This window comes from Sminthopsis crassicaudata, chromosome 1 (assembly GCF_048593235.1).
Source record: "Sminthopsis crassicaudata isolate SCR6 chromosome 1, ASM4859323v1, whole genome shotgun sequence".
Lineage (NCBI taxonomy): Eukaryota > Metazoa > Chordata > Mammalia > Dasyuromorphia > Dasyuridae > Sminthopsis > Sminthopsis crassicaudata.
In genome coordinates, this window is record NC_133617.1 from 46,081,528 (window position 1) to 46,109,156 (window position 27,629).

General features: G+C 43.4%; 1 protein-coding gene across 4 annotated transcripts in view; it reads right to left on the reverse strand.

Moving 5' to 3' along the window:
• INSR (insulin receptor) overlaps positions 1-27,629 on the reverse strand; it is a 142,151-nt gene that overhangs the window by 38,763 nt on the left and 75,759 nt on the right. For all 4 annotated transcript variants that reach the window (XM_074300538.1, XM_074300565.1, XM_074300556.1 and 1 more), the window contains exons 3-6: positions 12,231-12,552; positions 4,652-4,797; positions 3,990-4,134; positions 2,428-2,642 (exon numbers count right to left, since the gene is read on the reverse strand). In XM_074300538.1, the coding sequence (XP_074156639.1) occupies positions 2,428-2,642; positions 3,990-4,134; positions 4,652-4,797; positions 12,231-12,552 (828 nt within the window). The remainder of the gene's footprint in view (positions 1-2,427; positions 2,643-3,989; positions 4,135-4,651; positions 4,798-12,230; positions 12,553-27,629) is intronic.

Below are 27,629 nucleotides of genomic sequence, written 5' to 3' on the forward strand. Positions count from 1 at the left end.
TTATTATTATTTTAGTTATTATTATTACTAGTGATTGTAAAGGATAATGCCTGGCATGAAGTAAGATTGTTTCCTTTATTCCTTCTCTCTTTTCTTCCTTCCTTCCTTTTCCTTCCTTCTTTCTTTCCTTCTTTGCTTCCTTCCTTCTTTCCTCTCATTCCTTCTTTTCTTCCTCTCTTTCTTCTTTTCCCCCTTCCTCCCTCAGTATCACCCTTGAGTTTTCACTTTCAGTAACCCCACTTATCCAATCACTTGGCCAATTCTGTCACTCTCCCTTCTTACCATCTCTTTTCTATGTCCCTTTTCCCCTACTTATTGCCACCCTATAGACACTTCTTATCTGTCTCAAATCTCTCCCTTCTCTAGTCTACCCTCAGTTTGGCTGCCAAAGTGATACCTTCACCTGCCTCAGTTTCCTCATCTATAAGAAGGGCATAATAAGACCTGAAGTACTCACTTCCCAGAGCTGCTGGGATCAAATGAGACCAATAAGTAAAGCCCTGGACACATTTTAAAATGTTAAGTTAATGTCTGTTATTAGTAGTAATAGTATTTTCAATTCTCAACTAAGAGGCCAAAATGTCCAGCTTCACTGGCAGTCTTTCCCCCACATCATTCAGGGTATTCTTATTCTTTTTGATATTTAGAGGTAGAAGTGCAGTTTTTTCCAATTTCCAATGTCTTCTACTCCCAGCCATCTTCACACCCACTACCTGCTTCCAACAAAGAATTGCATCAACATCTGTCTGAACAAATACCCTCCCCCAGACACAGCTGCTGAGGTTGAAAACAAGAGGCAGGCAGCCCACATATGGCTCTCTCTAGGCCCAAAGAATGATGGATTCTCTGTGGAAAGCAGCTAGTTGACACAGTGGATAAAGCATAGGAGCCAGGAAAATCTGTGTTCAAACTGAGCAAGGCATTTAACCATCTATCTGACTCAGTTTCCTACTCTACAAAATGGGGGTAATAATAGCACTCACTTTCCCAGTATTGTGGTGAGGATCAAATCTTTGTAAAAAGGTTTTAAAGTAAGTCTTAAAAATGCTATATAAATATTAGCGATTACTGGAACTTGACTCATTCCCTTCCCAGATCATCCTCTTCCACAATAGCTTATGCTCTTCTCCATTGCCTTTGCCAATACTCTCACTTGCCCATCTACTCCCTCATTCATCTCTTCTCCCTTTCACTTGATTACTCACTCCTTCATATATACTGTTCCTTCCTCATGTCAAAATGGAACATCTATTACAAGCAAGGCCCCTTGGAGAGCAATGAATAAGGAAGACACATCTGCATTCTGAAGCCCCAAGGAGTCTGCTCCTTTTCTTTATTAACCCTACAGTTAACCAAGTGTTAAGCAAATAGCAAGAGACTTCTACAACAAGACTTCCTACTAATAAACAAGAGGACCAGACTCATGGTGTTCTTAAAAAGTTAGCAAGTGGGCCTCACTCAGAAGAAGAAATTCTGCCCAGGGTTACATCATTCCCTCAATAGTCTCGGAGTTCCCACTCTGAAATTAAGTCCCTAGCAGCTGAGGCAATGAGAGAGGGGAGCATGAGGCAGCGCCATGGTTAGGGCATTTCTGCCACGCCCCTCATCAGAGGACCAGCCCCCTGCTGTCGGGTCAATCCTAGACTCAAGATGCTTCCATTGCTCTGTATTGCATCTCAGAGGAAATATTTGGCAATTTTATTTAATTGATATCTTCTATCTTTATGAAACCTACATTTCCCACTAAATCCATCTCCCACCCTCTCCCAGAAGTCCACTCTTATATAAAGAAGAAAAGAGGAAGAAGAAATAATTTCAGCAAAGCCAACTAGAAAAATGTACACATGGTTCCCTATCTCTACAAAAAGCAGTGGAAGGCCTCTTCTTCCATCTCTTTTTGGGGCCAAGTTTGGAGCTTCATCATTTCACATATGCTTGGGATTTCAAGGCCCTCAATTTTGTGGCAAGCTGCTAGCTTTCAAAACTTACTTCCAATGATTTCCCCCGATGCACTCTGTTTTAGCCAAAGTGATCTCCTTCCTATTCCCCAAACAAGATATTTTCCCCTTCCCTTGAATCCTCATTTCCCCAAGACACGCCATCCTTTCACCCTTTGTAATTAACTAATTACTGACACCTTCCTCCTCCCAAGATCACAGGATCTCAACTGAACGAAGCAATAGCTCTATGGCAGAAGAAGGCAGGTAATACTCCCACTGTGGAGATGAGCAAACTGAGGTTTTGGAAGGTAAATGCATTTCCCAGAACCACATAATGAGTAAATGTCAGAGGTGAGATCTGAACCCAGATCTCTTTATTCCAAGTCCAGTACTGCAGCTGCCATGGTACTAGCCATCTTTGGACAGTTCCTAGATAGGATATCCTCCACCCAGCCAAGGAGGCCATCCCAAATCAAGTCTTACGTACAAGAAGCTTGGTCACCATTGGTCTTCAACGCAATATCATTCTTCTCCTGCCGGCCCTTTGTGCCAGAAACTTCTTCCATTCTGTGGATTTCAGACAGGCAGAGTTTGGGGTTATAGTGGAAGAAGAGCTTCCCTTTGGCGATGGTGAGGTTGTGTTTGCTCCAGTCCCATAGCTGTCTTAAGTTCTGATTGTCCAGGGCATAGAAGGAGTAGTTCCTGTGGAAGCGAATACAAGAAAAGGGAAAAAACTTAGACCAGCTCACCTGGGAAGTGTGACCCACCTTCTTCAGGCTCCTCACCTCTTGCCTAAACAACTTTTACAGGCTTCTAACAGGTCTCCGTCCTCCATCCATTGAAAAGGCAAGCAATAAGATGCCCATTAAAAAAAAAAATAAACTTATTTAAATTTTTTTTTGGATTGAGATGTACACATCTTAAAGGCCTGTTTGTCGATGGGGTTGCTCCCTTCCCAATCTGACCATGGTACTTAACAACATATTGGATGGTCTTTGAAAGTCGCTGGGGCTTAGCCAGCCCAATTAGACTCATCAAACTTAACTCAGTTCCCCAATGACACAAAGTGTGTCAGCATCTTGTCCATAAAGCCTTTCAAGCCTGGCAAGATCTCTGAGAGGCATTTTTAGGTTATAGCTATTGAGAATCACTGAAATGAGACACCAGAGGAGGACTTCAAGGGGTTGATTTATATACTGAAATAGGTGTGTACACATATAAGTGCATCCACAGTGCATGTACACACATGTACAATGCACACGTGTTACATGTGTGCATATATGTATGCATATTTTGGTTCAGATCTACATCATTGGGCAGCTAAGTAGCATCTTAGATAGTGTTGAAGCTGACTTTGAATCCTGCCTCAGTACCTGGTCACGGGACCCTGAACAAGCCTCTTAGAGAACAACCTACATATATACTTTGAATGCACTAGAAGTGGTCTGTATATATGTGTGCATGCGTGTACATAGATCCAGCTCTCCATATTTCATACTTGTCTACAAAAGGGACAAGGGATCTTTGGAAGGGTCCCAGAGGGTCACTCTCTTTAAGGTTCAGCCCAGGATTCAATTTCTTCACGAGGCCTTCCTTGATCCACTCACTCTAGTAAGCTCCATTTATTTGATCTTGACTTACCTGTGTACTTGTTATTGCCCCTAAGAAGGTCATATGTTCCTTGAGGGAATGGACTGTTATAGTTTGTTTTTTCCCCCCTTTTTATTCCTAATACTTGGTACTTAAATGCTTCTTGAATTGAATTGAGATTAACTGAATCAAAAGGGTTCTTATGGACGTATCAATACCTGAGTGACTTGGGGGCCCATGAGTCTACCTTTATAGACATGATTAAAATACATATTCCGGACCTTCTACTTAAAACTACTTCAAATTCATAATCCCAAATATTCAATGAAGCTTTTAAAAAGATACTCCCTACTTAAAAACTTCATTGTACTTTCCAAACCCCCTCTCCCTAAACACACACACGGAGCCAGCGCTGCATTCAAAAGCCCACAGTTCGGAGTGCCAAGAAGACAAGCTTACCCAATTTCCAGAGACTCTCCCCGAATGAGATGCAGCTTCCGGAAGAAGGAGAGGGATACTAAGGCATAGGAACGGCGGATCTTAAGGTACCCCGTGATCTCTTCAATCAAACCCAAATTGGCTTCTAGTTCAGCTGCTATGTTATCTGGAAGGGGGAAAGGGAGAACACATCGTCAACAACTTCCAATCGTTGAGTCTTCCTTTCTCTATGAATATTGACACAAATGATTTCTACTCAGCTCTAATTTCCTCATTATCTGTGATATTAAACAGTCTGGCTGGAGCATATCCAGGAGGCAGCCAGAATGGCCAGACGAGTGGCCACCTGGGAGATGGTTCATGGGGTGCCAGGGAGAACCTGGCTTTGGAATCCTGGCTCTGCTACTTGATACTGGACTTTGGGGAGATCCTTTGGTGTTCAGGATGTAGGTAACAGCTAGCCTCGTGGAAAGTACTTTCTCGACTGTCTAGTATTAGAGAAAATCGAGCCACTGTTCTGATTTCCAAGACTTCTCACCCCAGAGCAGGAAGGACCTCCCAGGCTGTCAAGACCATCCTCCCCACCCCCTTTCATTTATTTATAAGCACCATACAGAGTTGGCACCTAATACATATTGGCTCGGACAGAGCTCCCACGCCCATGCCATTTCCCAGACACTCACTGCCACCACGGATGTTTATGACTAGGCTCCCATTGATGACAGTGCACCCTCGAAGGGCCTGAGCAGCATGCACTGAGTCGATGGTCCGGTCAGCCTCGATGTTGCAGACCTTTGGACAGGGACCCGAGCAGGGAGTACAATGCAGGCTGAGAGACAAGACATAGAAAACAGATTTGTAGTGTATGGCAAGTCATTATGGGAATTGAGACTCAGCTGTCTGGGAAGGAAGGAAGGAAGGAAGGAAGGAAGGAAGGAAGGAAGGAAGGGAGGGAGGGAGGGAGGGAGGGAGGAAGGAAGGAAGGAAGGAAGGAAGGAAGGAAGGAAGGAAGGAAGGAAGGAAGGAAGGAAGGAAGGAAGGAAGGAAGGAAGGAAGGAAGGAAGGAAGGAAGGAAGGAAGGAAGAAAGGAAGAAGGGGAAGGGAGTTAGTTAGCTGGGGTAACAGCTAGTAAGAAGGCAGTGTGATATAATGGAAAGAACATTAATTCTGCAGTCAGAGGACATGCGTTCAGATGTTGCCTATGATGCTCATGTGGGATAAATCATTTCAGCTGCTGGGTCTATTTCCTCATCCATAATCTGAAGATGGACTGAATTATATCAAAGGTCACTTCTAGCTCTAACTCTATTAGCCTCTTGTTATTAACATTAATGACAAGATATCCCAGGTCTCTAACCAAATACTAAACTCTGGAGAGAAATCTTATTCTCTTAAAGAACAAGAGCAATGAATTGAAGGGAGCCTCAGAGACCATCGAGTCCTACATGTACTAGAACAGGAATCCTTTCAACAGCAAAGTCAACAAATGGTCCTATAGTCTCTACTCTGAGACCTAGAGTCTGGAAGACCTGAGTTCAAATCCTGTCCCAGATACTTATAAGTCATATGAGCCTGGGCAAGTCATTTAATTTCTGTCTGCTTCAACTTATTCATGGGGATAATAATAGACCTCACTCCCACTGTGTTATTATAAAAAGATGACATATGTGAAACCCTTTGCAAACCTTAAAACACTATGTAAATGCTAGCTATTATTACCATATTAGTTATCATTATATATTAATATAATATTATTACAATCATTATCATCCCCTAATGGTCAGCTCTGACTCTTTGAGTTTAGCTAGGCTGGATCTCAGATAAAAGATATCCAGCCTATGCTCAAAGTCTTTCCAGTGTGGTGGCTGCTAAAGCCGACATCTTCCTATCTTCCTTCCTTCCTTCCTTCCCTCTTTCCTTCCTTCCTTCCCTCTTTCCTTCCTTCCTTCCCTCTTTCCTTCCTTCCTTCCTTCCTTCCTTCCTTCCTTCCTTCCTTCCTTCCTTCCTTCCCTCTTTCCTTCCTTCCTTCCTTCCTTCCTTCCTTCCTTCCTTCCTTCCTTCCTTCCTTCCTTCCTTCCTTCCTTCCTTCCTTCCTTCCTTCCTTCCTTCCTTCCTTCCTTCCTCCCTGCCTCTCTTTCTATCTCTCTCTCTTTAAATTTATTTATTTATTTATTTTTGGTTATACATGTAGATTATTTTTTTTTTACATATTTTCTTATGAATCATGTTGGGAGAGAAAAATCAGAACAAAAGGGAAAGACCATGAGAGAAAATTAAAACAGAAGAAAAAGAAAAAACAAAGTGAACATAGCCACGTTGATTTACATTCAGTCAGAGCTGGCATCCTCTCACAGTGTCCTGGGTTACCTCTAGGTTATAGGCCTGAGAAATACGGAGAAGTGGATAGAGAGTGGAGCAGGAAGATGCGAGTTCATGTTCTACCCTGACATACTGACCAGGTGACCTTTCACCTCTCAGAGTGCTCCACTGAAAGCAGATGGGTAGATCAGACATAACGCTGGGTCTGGAGTCAGATTTGGACTCAGATACTCAGTATGTGTCACTTAACATGGGGATAATATTAGCTAGCACTTTTTCCCAAGGTCGTTGTGAAGATCACATGAGAGAATAATTGTAAAATGTTCGATACAGTTACGGCACATAATAGGTGCTATATAAATGCTCGTTCCTTTCTTCTCTAAAACTAGAAATTGCATGGAAGGTACTAATCTGCCATGGAAGAGAGAATTTCCTCAGTGGCAGTACCCTGTTGCAATGATAATGAAGATGATGATAATGATAAATGAGAGTAAAAATAATAACTACCATTTTCTAATAAATAGAATTTCTAAAAAAATTCTAATAAATTTCTAATAAAATAAATAAGACTTGCAAAGCACTTTATACATGTCTTCTCATTTAAACTTCACAACTCTGGGAAGTAAATGATATTATTGTCCCCATTTTACAAACAAAGAAAACTGAGGCTATCAAAGATTAGGAGTCTTGTTCAGGGTCACATAGCTAAGTACTGGAGCAGGATTCAAGCCCAGAACTATCTACTGCACCACCGAGCTATCCAATGATATCACAGATTAGAACTAAAATATTCAGTGCATATATGCACACATGTACACATGCACACACACATATGGCACCATCACAGAAAAAAAAGGAACCCTCCCCCTTCCTGGATCCTGAATAGATAACTGAGGAAGAGAGTGACAAATGTCTAAGATTAAGGGAACCCAGATAAGAAGTGGAAAAGATTAAAACAAAGGACCTCCTACAAAGGAGATAAGTGAGAAATTACAGCTCCTGGATGGGAAGTCTTCCCAGAACATATTGCTAATTATATTAAGGGATCCACTTGGTTGTCATCAGAAAGTAACCAATATTATATATAATCATGAAAAATCAGCCACGAGCAAGATTACAGACGATCAGAGCAAAGATGGCCCTTGAAACATAGAATGTTAAAACTGGTAGGGAGGGGGATCCTTACAACAAAGAATGTCAGAATGAGAAAGGCCACTGGGACATGGCATGTCAAAATTAGGAGGCTCCTTAGAACCCAGAATGTCAGACTATTACCATTGTTTTTGTTTTAGGACCTGCCCACCTCCTTAGCTGGTCTCTGAGAGCATCCTCTGTGTCCATCTATTGTTTTTGATAACCCTCAGCGAGTGATATGTTGCTGCCTATTTGCACTCACTCAGCCCCTCTCCCTTTACTACCTTTTGGGTGACCTGCATCTTTAATTCTTTAGAGACCACCCTTCTATGATCCACAGCTACATATAGATCACCAAATGATGATTAATATAGAAACCGGGAGTTTTTGTTGCAGATGGAAGCTTGGGAGTCATTTAAAACACAGTGTGATTTTTTTCCCAAGGCAATCATTCTGTTTTCCTCCTGCTGTTCATTTCTTGGGCCATGTGTCATCTCTAATCAAGATACGTCCACTAATGGATAGGCTTACTTGGTCACCCAGCCCTATTTCATCATCTGGACTCACTTGTTTCTTGCTTGCAGCATCATAGATCAAAAGTTGGAAAGTTAAGTTAATTCTTTGCGGTAGAATGACGGACCCCATTTGGGAGACTCTGGCATATTTCTGGGCTTTTAATCACCAGGAATATATCATCTGCCTCAAACAAGAGAACCTGAAGAACTTCACTCTCTATAGTAGGAGTTCTTAATCTGTAGTCCTTGGATAAATTTCAGGGGATATGTGAAAACGTCTTTATTTTCATTGAAATTTCATTTCAAATATATTTGTATTTCATTATTTACTTTCATTTCATTTACTTGATTAGCATTTCCTTCTGTTGTGAACAAAGGCAAGAAACCACAGTAGTATTGGGCATCACCAGCTGCCCACTGTGTCCACTCCACAAAAAGAAGTCAAGCTAGAGGAAATCTCTCTTCCCTTGGATTCTGCACCAAACAACCTCCATGATAGTGACAATCTCCCCTGATTTATGCCTTTCCAATCAAGAGGACAATCAAACAATTACTTCTTTATTACATCTTCTAAAGAATTTTGTCTAATTTTTTGCCACACAGATAAAAGATCTCTTCTGGGAGAAGAATCTTTACGGCTCCTACTGAATCAAATGTTTGTTTTTCATTTTTAAGATATTGAGCCAAACAATGACCTCAGTGGAATCTTTGTATCCTCTAGACCTTTCGATCACATGTAGGTAAAGATTTGGTCTGTCGTAGCATACTGTTTTGCTCATTCATAGCCTTACCTGTAGTCTTCTTTTACTTTCAAGACTGCCTTTGGTGTCTGCATAGATTATTTTCAGATAAAGGTTTGGCAGAGCTGAGAATGTAAGGCTATGAGTCAGTAGTTGTTAATATTATTATTTTTCCTTCTAGTTGTCCTTCTCCTCCTCCTTCATTATACCAAGGACTATGAATGTTTTCAAGTCTTTAGAAAAGGCTTCTTCTTTTCTTTCAGAAATAGAAGGAACTTATCCCTTGGTATCTGGGTCAGCAATGGAGCTTCTCTGTGTCTATTTGGTTATCTCATCTTTGTATTTTTTTTTCTGCTTTGGGACGGGACCACAATGAATGCCATTGTATATTTTTCTTTGCTTTATAGCATTCTGTGGTCAAATAAATTATCTCCAAGATATCAACAGCAAATGTTTCTATAATGCTTTAAGATTTGCAAAGTGCTTTACAAAGTATACTATCTCACTTGATCCTCAGAATAGCCCCACAAAGTAGCTGCATTTTTGATATCTATTTGGTAAGTGAGGAAACTGAGGCAGACAATGGTTAAGTGACTTGTCCAGGGTCAAACAGCTAGTACCTGTCAGAGGCCAGGTTTGAACTTGGGAAGATGAGTTTTCCGGAGTCCAGGCTCAGAGCTTTATGCACTATGGCATTACCTAGTTATTACTATTATGTTTATCCAAACCCCACGCAGTCTCTCACTGTATACATATCTTATGTGTACACATTCCTACACACATATACTCTGTATACATACTTATATGAACATGTGACACGTATGTTCATGTACCTTACACAGACATACAGACTCAGTATGTACTTATGGGGGGGCCACAGTTTTTCACACCTATCCAACCCCCACCCCTAGGGCATAATCTCTTTGAGAAATGACACTGTTTTCATTCTTGTCTTTATAGCCTAGGTACCAAGCCCAGTGCCTGGAATGTATTGTAATAAATATTTGCAGAACTGGCTCTGATGTAACAGAAAGCACATTTTACATGGAGTGAAATCCCAGCTCTGTACTTTCTCCCTGTGTGATGCTGGGCCATTCACTTAATTGCTCTGGGCTTCAGTTATCTCACTGTTAAAATGTTGGGGTTCGGTTGGATTGCCTCGGAGATCCTTCGCAGCTTTCCCCGATCTCCGATCCCGTGACCGCCTGACAAAACTCCAGGCAGCTTCGGGACTTCCCAGTTTGCAGCGTTCTGCCCCTTCATCTGCCAGCCTTCAGCAATCACTCGACAGCCCCAAGCATCTTCAGCTGTGGTGGTTTGCGGCTACAATCCACACTCGGAGATGTTGTAAGGGACAATGATGATTCATTCACTCCTCGAGCCTGACTTATAATGAAACTGATGCTCTTTCTATTAAAAGCTAATTAGTGGGTAAGAGACCAACGCCCGCCTCTAAGGGTTTCGAAGGTATGCCAGGCAGGAGAGAAGGCAGAGCCTGCCGGCCGTACCCATCCTCTGGAGAAGGCAGGAAGCAGCTGCTGCCGAAGGCTAAGTTAAGTTGATTTGCAGGCACATGTTTTGGGAAAACAAGGTTACCTGATAATATTTTTTTAATGCAATAAAACAAGACACACTGTTCTCAGAGCCATCACATGACGTGGCCTGTAAACCTACATTAGGAGAGTTGTGACCTAAATCCCTTCCACCTTTCTCCTCTCTCCTTGCCTGTTACATAGCAACACCCCCCCCCCAAAAAAAAAAAAAAAAGGAAAAGGAAAAACTAAAGCTCTCCCCAGGGTCCTTTCACTTGCTCCCAAGCAAGCCCTTGGAGGTCATGGGTCAAGAAGGGGAAGCTCTGATGACATCAAGAGCCCCCACCCACTTACTCCCCACCCCACTCTTGGGGATTTCTGGGTGTGCTTTTTAACACCACAGAAAATAGAGGAACCAACCAGGAAATGGGCTATAATAAAAGCCAGTTCCAATCTCCAGAAGAAGCTAATCAAAGAATAAACAAACACAAATCAAGACACAGTTAGGGAACCTGACTCATCCCTATGGCAGGATCCCACTGTGAGAAAGCTGGGACATTTCTCACCGAAAAGCTAATGTGGCCCTGAACATGACCTGGCTTGGCTACACTGGCTTTCAAAGAGCACAGGTGTGTCCCAGGAATAATGATGGGCCAGTGGGCCTCCCCTCTGGGATCTCAGGGATACAGACCTTCAGGAAAAGCCCTGAAGCAAAGACCTGCTCATCAAGGATGGACTGGGAAGGATCAGGGAGGGACAAACATGGTGCCTGAACACGAACACACACACACACACACACACACACACACACACACACACACACACACACACACACACCCTGCTGCCTCTGAAAGCAATGCCTTTGTTGTTTTTTGACTGATGCTCTTCTTCTATGATATGTCTTCAAAGAAACAGGGTCACGAGCAAACAGCCCATGAGAACGTGTCACCATTTCCCTTCCCTGGACACTGCTGGCTATATCTTTCAGACACAGAAGTGAACACAAATGGATCATCTTGCAGGTCCCCCGAGAAATTACCTAATTTTCAAGGTCCCCAGAGACCAGAGCTAGAGTTACATCAACAGGATTGCATTAGAAATAATCTCCTCATTTCAACCTCCTCACTTTACAAAATGGGAAACTGAGGCCTGGAGATGTTAAGGAATTTGTCCACAAGGATGCAGGTATTTAGAGGCATGAGTAGGATTGATATTCAGGTCTCCAATCCACTGTTCTATTTTGCTAAAATGGTATCTGGGTCAGCAATGGACTTCTCTGTGTCTATTTGGTTATCTCATCTTTGTATTTGTTTTTTTTTTTTCCTGCCTCTCTATTACTATCACTGAAGAAATGGGATGGGACCACATTCAATGTCACTGTATATTTTTCTTTGCTTCTTAGCATTCTGTGGTCAAATAAGTTACCTCCAAGATAACAGCAGCAAATACTTCTATAATAATTTAAGGTTTGCAACGTGCTTTACAAAGTATATTATCTCACTTGAGCCTCAGAATAGCCCCACAAGGTAGATGCATTTATGACATCTATTTGATTTGGGCCCAGACTAGCTGTGTACTTGAGGGACTGTCACTTGCCTGTCTAAACCAGGACAAATGATGCTGTGTGTGTGCTATTAGGATTGAAAGCTGGAAGGGGTTTTAGAAACCATTTAGTCCAAATGTCCCATTTCACAGATGAGGGAACAAGACCCAGAGAGGAAAAGGCATTTATCCAAGATCACATAACTAGAAAATAAGAGAACTTGGATTCAGATAATCATGGGCTGAGAGCTGGAAGGGACCTTTCAAGACCAAATCCTCATTTGCACATGAAAAAGGAGACCCACAGAGCCTGAAATTAAACAGATGGTAAAGCACAGATCTGGGTAAGAACCTAGTCTCCCTGATTCCCTGGATGGCATTCTTTTTCTACTTTATGTTGCTTTTTTTTTTTTAAATTTCAATACAGACATATATGATCACACAAACACTTACACGTATACATACACAGTTAGTACTTACTTGGTGGAGTTCATGGTATAGCCAGAGGGACATTCAGGGATACACTTGTTGTTGTGGATGACATACTGGGGGCACGACGGCTTCCGGGAGTTTTTGCACTTGTTGTGGAGCTCCTGGCAGACGCTGAAGTTCACACATCTCCAGTCCTGGAAGTGGTAATAGTTGGGAGGGCAAGTCTCCACACACTTGCCATCCAGATAGAAGTTTCGGCAGGCCACACACTTCTCAGGGTCATTGGGCTCCAAGCAGTTCCCCAGACATTCACTGTGGCAACACTGTCCACTTGCCGTGCAGCCCTGCCACTTACACGAGGGCGGACACACTACAAGGGAAAAAGAGAGTACCGGTAAGGAAGTACACTAGGAGACCCAGAGGAAGCACACTAGGAGAGACACAGAGAGCACCCTGTCACTACACAAACCACGCAAGACAAAGGAGCAGCATCTCTATAGCACTCACCACCTTCCTCCAAATACGAATGAGAGAAATGTGTCATACAGCACCCACCCCCCAAATAAGCACAAAGCCCCAAAGATCAGTCAACAAAATGCCAAACAAAATCTTAGCTTTAAACAAGGACTAATTGGCCATGGGAAAACCCCTAGAAGCCAGAAATCCCTTTACATCTTTCCCCCCTCACACTCTACCTTGTATCACACTTGCATATTTGTGGACTTTTCTAATACTCCCCGCTCCCACCCAGTGCCCGAGCACATTGTAAGCTTCTTGAGGACAGAACAATCATTATTTAACCTTTGTATTCTCCCCAGCATCCTGGGCTAGGTCCAAAACATACTAGGAGCTTAATCAACATTTTTTGAGTTTACTGGAATCCAAGGTGGAAGATTAATTTAAAATCCTAAACCATTAGCATCTGGATGACTAGTTTTAGAAGAAAATAGAGAGCCACTGAAAGCACAGTGGGTTCTAGCACCCACCCTGCCATTATTGGTCTTTGACCCTGACCCTGGGTAAGCCATTTTCCCTCGTTCAGTTTTTCCATCATAAAACAAGATGGGGAGGGGGTGGGAAGAGGTTCTCTAAGAGCCATTTCAAATTGTGACAATTAATGGACCATGAGGGAAGGGAGAGAAGAAATATGTAGAGGATCTAGATTCAAATTCTGCTACTTAAGTGGAAGGTGCAGGGGAAGAATAAGCACTTATATAGCACTTACTATGTGGCAGGTACTGTGCTAAACACTTTTTACAAAGTTGCCGCATTTGATCCTCACAACAACCCCGGGAAGTAGGGGTTATTATGATCCCCATTTTATAGCTGAGGAAACTGAGGCAGACAGAGGCAAAGTGCTTTGCCTAGGATCATTTGACTCTTATATATCTGGGACTGGATTGAACTCATTGCATTCCCAACTCAGACCTCATGCTCTATGTACTGTGCCAACAGCTGCCTAGAAGTAGTTTATTAGTAACTGTTACTTTGGACAAGTGACATAACCTCATGGATCCTCCGTTTCCCTATGCATAAAAGGAATCAACTGGGTTAGATGATATCTGAGGTCCCTTCCAGCTCTCAACCTCCATCATCTGTAGCTCCGAAGGCCATCTCTGTGACTTGGGTGGAACTTCAGCTCCAGCGAATCTGAGCAAAAGCCTTGCTATACTGGGCCGAGGAAAAAGAGCCAAATATAAAAGCCGCTCAGAGTCAGCGGGGGCTGAAAATAGCAGCAGCAGATTCCAGGATCGGGGCCCAGGGGGTGGGATCTGGGGCTAGGCTGAGAGACAGGTTGCATTTGCCCCTGACTTCTGATAGGGATCTCTCACCTAGTTTCTTGCCTATGTAACAGAGCACACTCAACTTGTGTCTGGGGAGAGTCAAGTTCAGATCTCACCTTCTTCTAGACCTACTGAGGTCTCCTTCAAGAATAATTCTTGTAATTGCCCTTTCATAGAAGTATACCATTGTTAGAAAAACTCTTTGCAAGCCTGAAAGCTCTCCCGAAATGACAGCTCTTATGTTTAAGACTCAGAGCCAGGGAGATCCACATCCAGATCCCATCTCTGACACAAGCTAGGTGATCTAAGGCCTTGGCTTTATCATCTGTAAAATGGGTATATTTTAATACCCATATCACTTATCTGGCAGTGTTGTGGTGATGCTCAAGCTAAATAATGTGTGTCAAGTGTGTTGCCAACTTTAAAGTACTAGATAAATAATAGGCAGGTATAAGTCATTCAGGCCTGTAGTTTCATTCAATTGGGGGAACTTCCAGTGTGTGGAAACCTTCTCCACCAGGTCAGAACAGCTGCACCTCATCTATAACTAGCATGTATATAATACTTGAAGGTTTGCAAAGCACTTTAAAAATAGCTTTTCATTTGATCCTCACAAGAACCCTGGGAGGAGGTGCTATTATTATCCTCATTTAACAGTTGAGGAAACTGAGGCAAATGGGGTTAACTGACTTGCCTAGAGACACACAGCTAATAAGATTTGAAGAAGGATTCAAACGGAGGTTTCCTGACTCCAAAGCCAAGATCCTGTCCACTCTACCATGCTGCACGATCAGAGAGGGAAAGGGATTTGTCAACTGCAAAAAGCATTTATTAAGTTCTTGCTGTGTACCTTGTCATGTATTTATTGTTTTTTTAAAAAGTTTTTTATTTTCAAACCACAAAGATTCCATAGAAAATAGAATGACCCTCAGGATTTCTCAAAGAACCTAACACCTTTTAGGCTTCCATGTAGGATCTAAAGCCATTTAGGTTTTTCCTTCGCTGTTATTCCAGGCAAATGGAAGGACCGATGGGCCCACTATTTGCCTCTTCCAATCCGGAATACCTCAGTGCCAGTGATGGTGAGCACAGATAATTTGACAACATTGACCCTTGCTTAGCCTTGTGGTTCAGATTTTTTCCTCCTTTCCCTCCCTTAGATTGCCATATACTTATTAAGTACTTGCTATTTACATGCTAGCTTGGACTTGTGGCCAAGCACCAAGGCCAAGATAGCAAGCTAATTGAAGAGCTAAGAACTTTAGGCTTGTGTCTCTTCGGTTCTCAGGTACTGAACACACTATGTTCTGGATATGCACCAGCTTTAAAAGTTCCGGAGGAATGAAGGAGAGACAGAGACACAGAGAGACAGTGAGACAAAAAAGACAGAGGGAGACAGTAGAGATGGAGACATGAAAGACAGAGAGACACAGACTGAAAACAGAGAGACAGAGACACTGAGAGATTCACAGCCACAGAGAACAGAAAGGGAAATGGTAATCATCACTGGTACCCAAGACATTAGCTCTTCTCGACAGGGAGAAGCTATTGATGCATGAAATCAACTTCAGACCTAGACTGCCAGGGCTGCTTTTGATGACCGTCTCCATGTTACAGAACATGCAGTGAAAACATTATGAAAACCCCTTATTGTGCAAGAGTTAGGCTGTTTTTCCAACAGGGAAGTATTCTCTGTCTGTCTCGTTTTCCCTCCCCCCTCTCCTACCCCTTGTTCCTTTGCTAGTGCAAAGACCAAACTCAGCAGGCAGGGTCCGACACATCCACCCTGTGTGCTTTCAATTCAGTTGCTTTCAATTGGACAAGCATTTACTAAACACCTCCCATAGTGCCAGGCACCACGCTGAGGGCAGGGGATACAAAGACAAAATGAAAGTCTGATTTCAAGGAGCATAACATTGTATCAGGGAAAACACCATAGACAGAAATGAATGCAAAGTGCATCGGGAGTATTACAAGGTAATCTCATAGGATGAGGGCCCCGCTGCCACCCCCAGTAGGGTGGAGAGAGGGTTAGCAACTAGGAACTGAAGATAGCATTGGGCTGGGCTTTAGAGGAAGCCAGACATCTTGCCAGGTGGAGGCAAGAGCGAATGCATTTAAGATATGGGGAGGATCTTGTGGCAAAGTCACAAAGGCTAGAGATGAAAAGACTTTGGAGATCAGACTGAAGATTTTTTGGTTTGTGTTTTGCTTTTTAAACTGGAAGAATAGAGAGCCCTAAAAGGTCCTTGAGCAAGAGAATGAAATGGTCTCACAGCGATTAGTAAGTGTGTGAAGAACTCATTTGAGAAGAAAGACCCTAGGAAGGCGGGCCTCTTAGGAAAAAGACACCTGAACTAGAGCCACAGTAGGAGCAGAAAGCAAAAGAAGAAGAGATGAATGATGAGCCCTGACAACAGCAAACAGGCCAACTGGACTAGAATTTATTTCTTTATTTTTGCTGAGGCAATTGGGGTTAAGTGACTTGCTCAGGGAGTGTTAAGTGTCTAAGGTCACTCAGGCCCTCCTGACTTCAGGGCTGGTGCTCTACTGGACTAAAATTTAACATTATATGTGAGGAGGGATAATATAAATAAAAGATAAAAGCCAAAGTAGGAAAGGTTTTAAAGACAAAACAATGGTTTTTGTCAATTACAATAGAGGCAATAGGGAGTCACTGACGATTTTCAGTAGAGGAGAGACACAGGAACATTGGATTTTTTTGCAGCTATATGAAGAATAGATTTGAGAAGGGATAGCTTTGGGGGCAGCTAGGTGGCACAGTGGATAGAGCACCAGCCCTGAATTCAGGAGGACCCGAGTTCAAATCTGGTCTCAGACACTTCCTAGCTGTGTGACCCTAGGCAAGTCACTTACCCCCAGCCTTGGGGGGGGGGGGGGAAGAGAGAGAGAGAGAAGAGGTAGCTTAGAAACAACTGATCAGTCACTATAATAATCCAGATGACAGGCAGTAAAAACCTAACAAAGGTAGAGAACACTTGAGTAGAGAGAAAGGAACAAATGCAAGAGATGTTGACAAAGTAGATGGAAGAAATAGGAAGGAAAACAAAACAAAACAAAACAAAAAACCTTTTCCTCTAGAATGGGATTAATTCCTGTTCTGCCATTAGGCAAATTTAGGGCTTTTTAGATCATAGTACCACTTACCTCCAGCTGGAAGGAAAGTGAGAGGTTGTTTAGTTTAATTCCCTCATTTTACAGATGAGGAAACTGAGGGTCAGGGAGGTTAAGTGATCAGCCCTAGATCACATGGACATAAGAGTCAAAGAACCCAAGTTCTCAAAATTCAGAGTCAGTACTCTTTCCACAATCCATACTGTCTTTCCTCCCCCATCTACCATAATGTCCATTCATCAGGACCTTTAGGGCCAGTCAGAAGTTTGCTTATGTGCAAAATGCCTACCTGAATCTATCAGAGAGAAAAGATCAAACACACATACACACCCCTTCTTTGGTGACACAGTACAAGCTCTCAGCCCCTAAGGAGAACCCATGCTTTCCTCTTTGGTTCTTTATATAGCTCCAGACTTTCTAGAGTTCGAGCTGATCAAGGCAGTTGGAAAATTGGGGGTCTGTGTGTTTGCTGCCCAGAAAAGCCCAGGATGTTAAGTGGGATGGACAGAGCTCCAAACTGGGGCCAGGACGGCTGGGTCTGATCCCAACCTGATGCTTACTACCTACTGGCCCGGGCTGAGGGCAAAGTGCTTCCTTTCCATGGGTCTTGATTTCCTCAGTTCTAAAATGGGAAAATAATATCTGCCATACCTTTCATCCAGGGCTGCTTGGAGGATTAAGGGAGATGAGGTATAATAGCAACAATATGTTTCCATTTCAGGTTTATTTTAAGGGTTATTATTAATAACACTTAATAAGACTTATTATTAATAACAACAGTGGAATAGTAATATCTTGCACTGATATAATTCTTTAAGAGTTTGTTTTTTTTTTTTTTTTTGCTAAGGTAAGTGGCCTTAAGTGACTTACCCAGGGTCACATAGCTAGGAAGTATTAAGTGCCTAAGGCTGGATTTGAACTCTGGTCCTCCTGACTACCTACTGCACCATCTAGCTACCCCTTGATATAATTCCTTAAGATTTACAAACTGCTCTACAAATATCTCCTTTTATCCTCACAAGTAAGGTAGTGCCATTTTTATCCCCATTTTACAGGTGAGGAAACTGAGACAGAGAGCTTAAGTGGCTTGCCCAGCAAGTATCTGGGGTTTAATTCGAACTTGGATCTTTCTGATTTCCAGGTCCAGCTCCATTCATTGAAGCACTCATTTGCCTATCAGATCTACCAAAGATATTCCCAAAGTCTTGTCTTCACAATGACACTAGGAGGGAGTCAGGGCACACAGTAAATACTCATCACAGAAAGGAAGATAACTCAGTGGGGCTCAATGAAGGGATGCGCCTGTGGGTGCAAGCTAGGAAGTGGGGAGGGGCAAATCCCAGCCAGACCTGACCACTGAGTCCAGGGGACTACCCACTCCGGCTTATATGCCCTAGTACCCAGAGGGACTCTTCTTAGACCCACCTGCCATAGAGGATCCTCAGATTGTTGGATTCCCCTGGGGAGCATTTTCACTGTCAGCCCATCTGTACAGTTGGGCCAAATACATAGAAAATCCCTGGAGACCAGTAACCTGAGTGGCTGGGAGTGTGGAGATCTCCTTTCTATTCCTCCATCTCCTCTAACCCACCCATCTAGGTGATTTATATGTCTGATCATTGTTTAGAGATGGTGGGGCTTAGAGGACTAGGCTTGGTGCCTGGAGCACTTGGCTCTGACACCCACTGGCTATGGGACCACCAGCACAGATCTCAAACCCTCTCAGTTCTTAGCAACTTATATCTTAACTGAAAAGTTTCCTTCACCAATAAAATTGGAATCCGTGCTCCCTCTGTTTGCTATCAATCAATAACCACTTAATAAATGCCTATAACGTGCCAGGCATTGAGCTGGATGCCAGCGCGGCAGAGACAAAAATGAAAGCTATCCTCTGCTCCAGGAATTTTAAGTTTAATAGAAGGGCGGCTACATTTCAGTAATAATATAGACAAATAAAATGACTCGGGAAGACAGAAGAACTGGAAGTAGTACAAGGACCAATGAGGATTCCAAAGCACTCATGATGAAACATGCTATTGACCTCCTGACAGAGAAGTGGATTCAGGGTAGATTGAAATATTTTGTTTGGACGTGGCCAATGCAGGATCTGTTTTGTTTGATCATACATATTTGTAACAAAGGTTCTCACTCTGGAACATCCTCCTTCCCGATGCCAGACGCCTCTCATTGGTGAGTTCCATCTACGGCCTCCTTTTGGGCACAGGCCCAGGCTGGTCATGCTTCAATCACCTCCCAAATGTGACTCTCTGGAGTCACATAGCCACCACGTTCCTTTTGGGGTACTTCTCTTCCCTCCCCACTCTCCTCCTCCCTTCCATGTGCCTTCCTTCCCCCATTAGAAGGCAGCCTCCTAGAAGATAGGGGCTGTCTCTTTTTGTTTTTACACAATGTCTGGCACTTAGGAAGTCCTTAATAAATGTTTACTGCTTTTTGCCCTTTTCCCCTCAGTGGGAATGAAGGAGATAGGGAGAAAGAAGAGAGGAAAAATACATTTTCATTAATTGGAAAAACTGAATTTAAGAAAAATTTAAAAGGAAGAAAAAACCTTTAATTAAAAAAGAATGGAGTTTCCATCCATTGGATTATATTAAACTTTTAGATTAGATACCGGATCCTTGCACTGAGCAGTGTTTAATACAGGAATTCTCATTTCTGGTTGTCTAATTTCACCACCTGGAAACCCTGTCACATGAAATTCTAAGGAGAAGCATAGGAGCAGTAGCTGCCCACAAGTGGCTCTGGACAAGCCGCAGAAACTCTCTTTCAGTGGCCTTAAGCAAGTTCCAAATTCTGAGATACCCGGCCTGGTGTGGGTCAATGTCACTCCTCATCATCATGAGTTTAAATCTTGCTTTAAACACTTACTAGCTGTGTGTGACCCTGGGAACGCCACTTTACTCTGTCTGCCTCAGTTTTCTCATCTATAAAATGAATGCAGAAAGAAATATCAAACCAGTCCGCATCTTTGTTGAGAAAGCCTGATACGGCGTCACAAATCATTAAACACAAGTGAAAAACCCAACTGAACACAAACTCTCCTACTTAAAAGCTCTATGACAAAAACACTTATTAAATGTTTGTTGATCGACTGCCTGATGTTGGGAAGATCACCTCTCCTCTCTGAACCTCAGTTTCCCCATCTGTGAAATGAAAAGGATGGCTTAGATGGCCTCTAAGGTCGCCTCTAGATCCTATGATGCAATGATCCTGTGGGATGGGAAGAAATAGTGGTGTCCCCATGGGGCCTCCCAGTGGGAGGTTCCCAGGCCCCACCTAGTTGTCTTCTCCCCTGGCCCCAGGGTTTGGCTGTCCTACTCCCTCAGCAGCAAGGCTGCTCCCAGGATTCCCCAGTTTTCTCAGAATTTCTGCTGGGACTCCCCCTCTTTCTTGATGTCTCAGAGCCCTCAGGAGGTTAGGAGATTTTATTTATTTGTTTTATTGTGTTATGTTTTGTTCTTAATTGCCGTGGCTAGAGGAAAACAGACAGGTTTAAAATAACAACATAAAGGGCAAAGTTACAAAATTACAAGCAGACTTAGTGACTACTCGGAGCTGGCCCATGGCCCAGCGTCTGGGGCCCCCCAGCTGATTGGACTCGTAGCCACTCCCATTTCTATAGTGCTTGAAGTTGGCAAGGTCCTACCTTCATCAACCTCTCCCTCCTCCCCAGTCTAATCATTTGCCAAGCCCTGTACAACCACCATTCAAAACATCCTTCCTCTTTTGCTTTCTGCTCCTTCAGTGGCCCTAGTTCAGGTGTCTTTTTCCCAAGTGGCCCTCCTTCCTAGGGGCTTTCTTCTCACACTTACTAATCGCTGTGAGATCATTTCATCCTCTTGCTCAAGGACCTTCTAGGGCTCTCTATTCTTCCAGTTTAAAAAGCAAAACACAAAACCAAAAATCTTAAGTCTGATCTCCAAAGTCTTTAAGAATAGGACTGTAACATTATTTTCACCTTTTCCCCCTTTGTTTGCATTTTCTTTCTCACAGTTTTTGTCCTTTTGTTCTGATTTTTCTCCACATGTAAATCTCAGTTTTCTTATTTATAAACTAATCATAATAATATCAACTTCTAGGCATATTCTGATGACATAAAAGCATAATAACGTAAAAAGTGCTCTATAAATGTATATTATTTTTTATTTCTATATTATTATAATATAGTTTTATTATTAATATACTACCTCTGGAGTACCGGTCTCTGCTGTTTTCTAAGCAAAGGCTAGATGAATATCTGTCAGAAAAGATTCAGGGCCAGGCAAGGATTCAAAACTTTGTTTTTTTGGGCAATAGATCCCATCAGCAGACAGGAACAACTCAAGATCATATGTGCAATAATAGTCATTTGCTTCTTTCTCTTATAAACTTACATTCATTTAGGAGCATGGTTTAGGAATTGATTCTTAAGGTTAAAGAATTTAGGTATTCTAATAATGTTTATAGGAAGCCTTTCATCATCTTTCTTAATTCTAGTGCCTCCCTATCGTGATCATCTTCAATTTATCTTGTTTGTAGATTGTTTGTATATAGTTGTTTCTATGTTGTCTCTGTCATAATACCGGGAGCTGCTGGAGAACAGTCATTGTCTTTTTACCTTGTGTATCCCCAAAAATTAGTCTGGAGTCTAGCATATGATAGGCACTTAATAAATGTTGATTGATAGATTTGACTACAAAGTGCCTTATTACTACCCTGTAATATTGGTGGTACAGTATTATCTTTATTTTACATACAAAAAAGTAGGATGAACAGAAACAAATGAACAACAACAACAACAACAAAACACACACACACGCATTTGAGTTATCCAAAAATAATGGTGGGGACAGGTTTTTTTTTCCCTTCTCAAAAAATTTCTTAATTGGAATATTTCAGTATTCACAGCTCACATCCCAAATATGTAAACAAGGGAGCCACGCTGGTCTGCAGCAAAGAGTTGCTTTTGAAAAATGTAGAGCTAAATATTTAACTAATAGACCAAAATGGCTCCAGAGTCTCACCAAATAACCCACTTGTTTTCGAAAAACGGTTAAGATTATTTTTTCCATCCTCTCAAAGGAGGACCCCACAACTTTGAACTGGAATTCAATTCAATAAACAGTTATAAAGTACCTACTAAGTGCCATGCACTTTGGGCTTAGAAAGACAAAAATGAAGCCATCTCTGTCCTCAAGGATTTTATATTCAATTGGGGGAGCAAACATATGTAGATTAGTGTATACAAAGTGATATGGTCACATCATTAAAAATGTGATATACATATATATGTATAAAATATGTATTTCTAATGTGATATATGATATATTTCAAATTGATATAGTCAAAATATATACAAAGTACTTGAGATCTTAAAGATCAATTCATAGGAACCCCAGATTAAGCCTCCTTTTCTTTCTATAGAAGATGAAACTGATAGAATCTTTTTAAATATGGGAGTTACATAAGTTCCTAAAACTTTGAGGATGAGGTACAAAGAACTACCGCATGCTCTTCTAAAACCCTGAAAATGGACAATTGCATTGATCACCCTCATTCTGCAGAAATCCAGTACTCAGAAACCAGAGGAGGAAGGGAGCTCAGAAAACCTCTAGTCCAAATGTCCTTTCTTACAAAGGGTAAAATGAGACCCAGAAAGGGAGAGGAAGGAACAAGTGGTGATTGGAAGAACCAGGACTAGAAGGGGGTGGGGAGTGGGATTGGTTCCCTGCCTTGTGCTACTGGCAGGGAATTCTTAGCCAATAACCTTTGTGAAGCCTTTTCTGAACTTAGGTTGGGGTGGGCAGTGATGGAAAGGGGACAGGTGAACACTGAGCACTGTAAATTTCAGCTGGAAAGGGTTTATTACAAACAAGGAAGCTAACCAGTCGTCTTAGCCAACAATCACAATAACCAAGGAGCTGACTTTCAACCCAAATCTTGAGCAGCAAAATTTACCAGCTTAAAAAAAAAAATTCCTCTTTCCTTAAAAATAAAGCAGGGGAAAAAAAAATAAATCTGACTAGTGATTTTAGGTTGGTTTGTTAGTTTTTGTTTAACGGGAAATTCAGGAGCAAAATGGAAAGGTGTTTTGCCAGGGGCTTAAAAGGCGTATTTACCCCCAATTCTACCGTGCCTCCGTGTGGGATCTGGGGAAAGTACTTTCCTCTCTGGAACTCAGTCTCTCCCTCAAATTAATGAGCTGGCCTCCATGATCTTTCGTCCCTCCTCTGATTCTGTTCTCTTTCCAAAGGCTCCCCTTCCCATCCTCATTAGTCGTTATAAAGAACTGAGAGCGCGGAGGCGGTGGAAGCCGGGGCTCGGAGGCAGGAAGGAGGAAGAAAAGCTGAGGAGAAGAGGCGGCAGGGATGCGCTTGTGGCTGCAGCGCCCGGACGGCCGAGAGACACCGCGCAGTCCCCTCATCTGTGAGGCTCACATAGCCTCGGGGCTCCCTTTCAGATCTTACTCTACGATTCCAAGAAGAAAAGGGGAGGGAGGAGAAGGAAGAAAAGAAGGAGAAGCAGGGAGGGAAAGAGAGAGAAGGCAGGGATCAGGAACCAGGGGGGAACACAGGATTTCAAAGTCCTGCGTGAATTTCTCTTTTCCGTGAGAAGTTCCTGCACTTACAGCCCAGCGGCCTGGATTTGGAAGGGCCGAGGGTCCTGTCTCGGCGGACCGCGGTCCTCCCCGAGCAGGCAACTCAAGCCCTCGGTATAAGCGATCGGGATGCGCCCCGAGCACCGGGACCGAGCGGGGCACATGAGGAGGGGGCGAGGAGGCCCGATCTCCAGGAGAAAGGTCCCACTCCTCTTCCCTGCAAAGGGGCAAGGAGGCTGGCCCGGGCGCTGGGGCCCCGGCTGGAAGCGGAGCCAGCCCGCCCCCGCGGTCCCGGAGGCCGAGTGCGTTAGCCCGGCTCCCTCCCCTCCCTCCTCTCTCCTCCCCTCCCTCCTCTCTCCTCCCCTCCTCTCCCCACCCCTCCTCTCCTCGCCTGCTCGGCCCAGTCCGCACACTCCGCGATCCAGGCCGGGAAAGACGGCCGGCCGGAGAACCGCCCTCCCCCGGAGCCAATGCCAGCAGGGCCTGGAGCCCGGAGCCACTGAGCGCCCCGCGGGGCGGAGGGAGCAGCCCCAGCTTAACCCCGCGCTGGCCGAGCTGGCTGGGCCGGGGAGGCGCGCAGGGCATCGCGGCCCGCCCCAGGTCCGGGCGCGCAGACCTGAACACTGCCCCCGTCGGAAGGGGCCGCCCCAGGCGCACGACCGCACCTCCGAGCAGAGACCGGGAAGCCGCAGTCTAAAGCACCTGACGCCGGTTCTGGGTCCGAGTCCCCGGCCCGGGCGCTGAGTCCCTGGGTCACCTGGGACAAATCACCGTCCCTTTCTGGTTCACCAGATTCCTCCTCTGCAATCCCAGGGAGCTGGACCCGGGGGTGTCCACAGCGCCTCTAACGCGCACTTCTCACTCCCAGAAGCCTTCGTGGTATAAGGGGCAATTCGAGGATCATCCGCCATCCTTCAAGGGGGAAACTGAGGCTGAAAGGGGCGGCACGGGTGAAAGATCGGTTCAAGGCCGCCCATGACCGGCTCATGGGTTTATTGCAGGAAGGGGCCTTGGGGCCATTGGGGCCGAGCCCCTCACTCTACACATGAGGCTCCCTTAGAAGTACAAAACTAGGCTAGGAAGCCAGGTCCCCGAACCCTGCCGGGCTCCCTCCCCCTCCCAAATCCAATCCAACAAACGCGACCTATGATTTCATTGGTATAGTGAACTCCTGGGGGGGAAACAGCCTTTACTAATGCAGGTCAGCACCTGTTCAGCTATTTACAGTCTTAGAGCTGCGTGGGGTGGGACTTGGCTCCGGGCCTTCCCGACTCGGAGAAGTCTCCGGAAAGGTGGTCGGTCAGGATAGGATGCCTCTACCAACAAACAGGCTTTAAGCACCTACTGTACATACGCTGGAAATTATGTTAATGTACGTTAATAAACGGAGGAACAATAAATATGTAAACATATAAAAATACAAGCTAATCTGAAGACGGAGAAAGCACAAGGATGCATAAGGCTTACTATGTGCTAAGCATTTTACAATTATTACCTCATTTGATCCTCACAAGAACCTAGGAGGTAGGTGCTATTATTATCTCCATTTCCCAGATGAGGAAACTGAGACAGAACAGAGGTAAAATGACTTGGCCAGGATCACACAGCTAAGAAGTGTCTGCAGCCACATCTGAATTCAGTTAGGGGTTAGGAAGCCCCAGGCCTGGAGCTTGTGCATAATGTACAACATTGTGCAAATGCAAGGTGGTGGACAAGTGAATATTACCCAATATGTGAATACTATTTCCAGTTTAGGAAGGTACAGGGTCAAAGCAAGAGCTAAAAAGTGGGAGGTGGTAGTTTCATTCCTTCTTAACAGATTGCTTGCTGTTTAGAGAAGGAAGGGAGAGAGGAAGAAACATTTGGAACTAAGGTTTTGCAGGGGGGAATGTTGAAAACTATCTTTGCATGGATTTGGAAAAATAAAAAGCTATTATTATTTTATAAAAAAGTCGACGTGTTTATGACAGTTAAATGCACAGGCCTTCCACTTGCTGAGGGAAGGCTAACTCCAGGGACCAGTAAGTTGGCTAGTTTGGTAGGGACTGGACTATATGAAAGGAAGTAATGTGAAATCAAGCTGGAACAGTGGGCTGGAGCCACATCGTTCAGGGCTTTCAGTGCTAACCAGAAGTTTGCATTCGATCCTGGAGGCAATAGTCTTCATCTCCTAAAGGAAAATACTGTAGCACAGCCCACACAGAGAGGTCTGGAAGCTGATGTGTGTACACAGATGTGTTAGGCCCAGCCTGAGGCTGGCTTCTGTGGGGTGCTTTGGGGAGTGTGGTGGAGGGAAGAGGGCCTGGATTTGGAGTCAGAAGATCTGAATTTGAGTTCCAGCTCAGCCATCTATATGGCCCTCAGAAAATTCCTTTCCCTCTGTGGGCCTCTTTTTTCATCTGTAGAATGAGGGAGTTGGATTAGATGATCTTTAAAAACTAGCTCTCAGCTCTGACAACTCCTGTTCTCAAGGCCCTCCCAGCTCTAACGTTCTCTGCTCTAAGGCGCCTCAACCTGACTCAACAGGGCCATATTTGTTCGAAAGTTCAACCTCCCATAGTCTATTTTCACCTTCAATGTGGTTCCGAGAGTCAGGCCTAAGTACATGCTCTGACATTCTCTGACCTCCCAATCGGATCTTTAAAACCAAGAATCTTATACCAAATATTAGGTGGAATCATTTCTAACTGACCCATAGAAAAAATCAATTTTTTAATCTTTTTTTTTTTTTTGACAGGCAATTGGGGTTGACTTGCCCAGGGTCACACAAAAACTAAACATCCAGTCTGGCTTCTCTGACTTCTTTGAAGTCTCGGCTTAGGCCCTATCTTCTACAAGAAGTCTTCCGAAGTCCTCCTAAATATCAAGGCTGCACTTCTGAAATTATCTCCCATTTATCCTCTGTCTTGTTCACATGTAGTTTTTTTTTTATATAATAGTTTTTATTTACCAGATATATGCATGGGTAATTTTACAGCATTGACAATTGCCAAACCTTTTGTTCTAATTTTTCCCCTCCTTCCCTCCCCCCCATGGCAGGTTGACCAATACATGTTAAATATGTTAAAGTATAAATTAAATACAATATATGTATATATCGCATGTAGTTTTAATAAATACAAACTGACTTGACAGTCTTGGGGTTCAAGTTTCCCTTTTAAAAACTAAACCCAATGAAGAAATGTTAAAAAAATATTGCAGAAAATTCAATTTTCAGGTTCCTGAACCTGAAACAGCTGAAACAGCTTTTACAAGTTGGGATGACAGACCTGGAGCTAGACAGGACCTCAGAAATCATCCGGCCCAACCCCCAAATTGAGGCACAGAGATGAGATGGTAAGTGAACATGATTTGTCCAATATCACATTTCCCCCAAAGCAAATCTCTGCCTTTGAGAATACCAGGGCCACCTGAAATCTTTAGTCCTAAACCTTTTTATTTTTACTTAGCACTTTATGAAAGCTCAAATTTCATCAAACTCTTCAAACAGGCAACTGTGACTAAAATGCCTAAGTCGTCTTTCCCCAGCATGAAAACCCAATGTGTGAATATTAACTCTGGTTCAAGAAGATACAGAAACAGAGAACCATTCCCCAAGGTGTTAAGTAGCAAAACAGGTGATACATTATTACCTGAAATTATGAGAAGGTACTTTTCTTCCTCCTTAACAGATGTAATTATCAGAGTAAAATGGAAATTCCTTCTACATGCTGATTTTCTCCTCCAGCATACCAATTATCCCTCCCAGTTTGGGTCCTAGCAAAAAACTAATAAATATGCCATAGATGGCACAATGCCTAGAGCCCTGGGCTTGGAATCATGAAGATCCAAATTCAAATCCAGCCCCTGACATTTACTAGTTGTGTGACCCTGGGCAAGTTCAGTCTTTCTCAGTTTCCTCGTCTACAAAATGAAAATCATAAAGTCTGCACC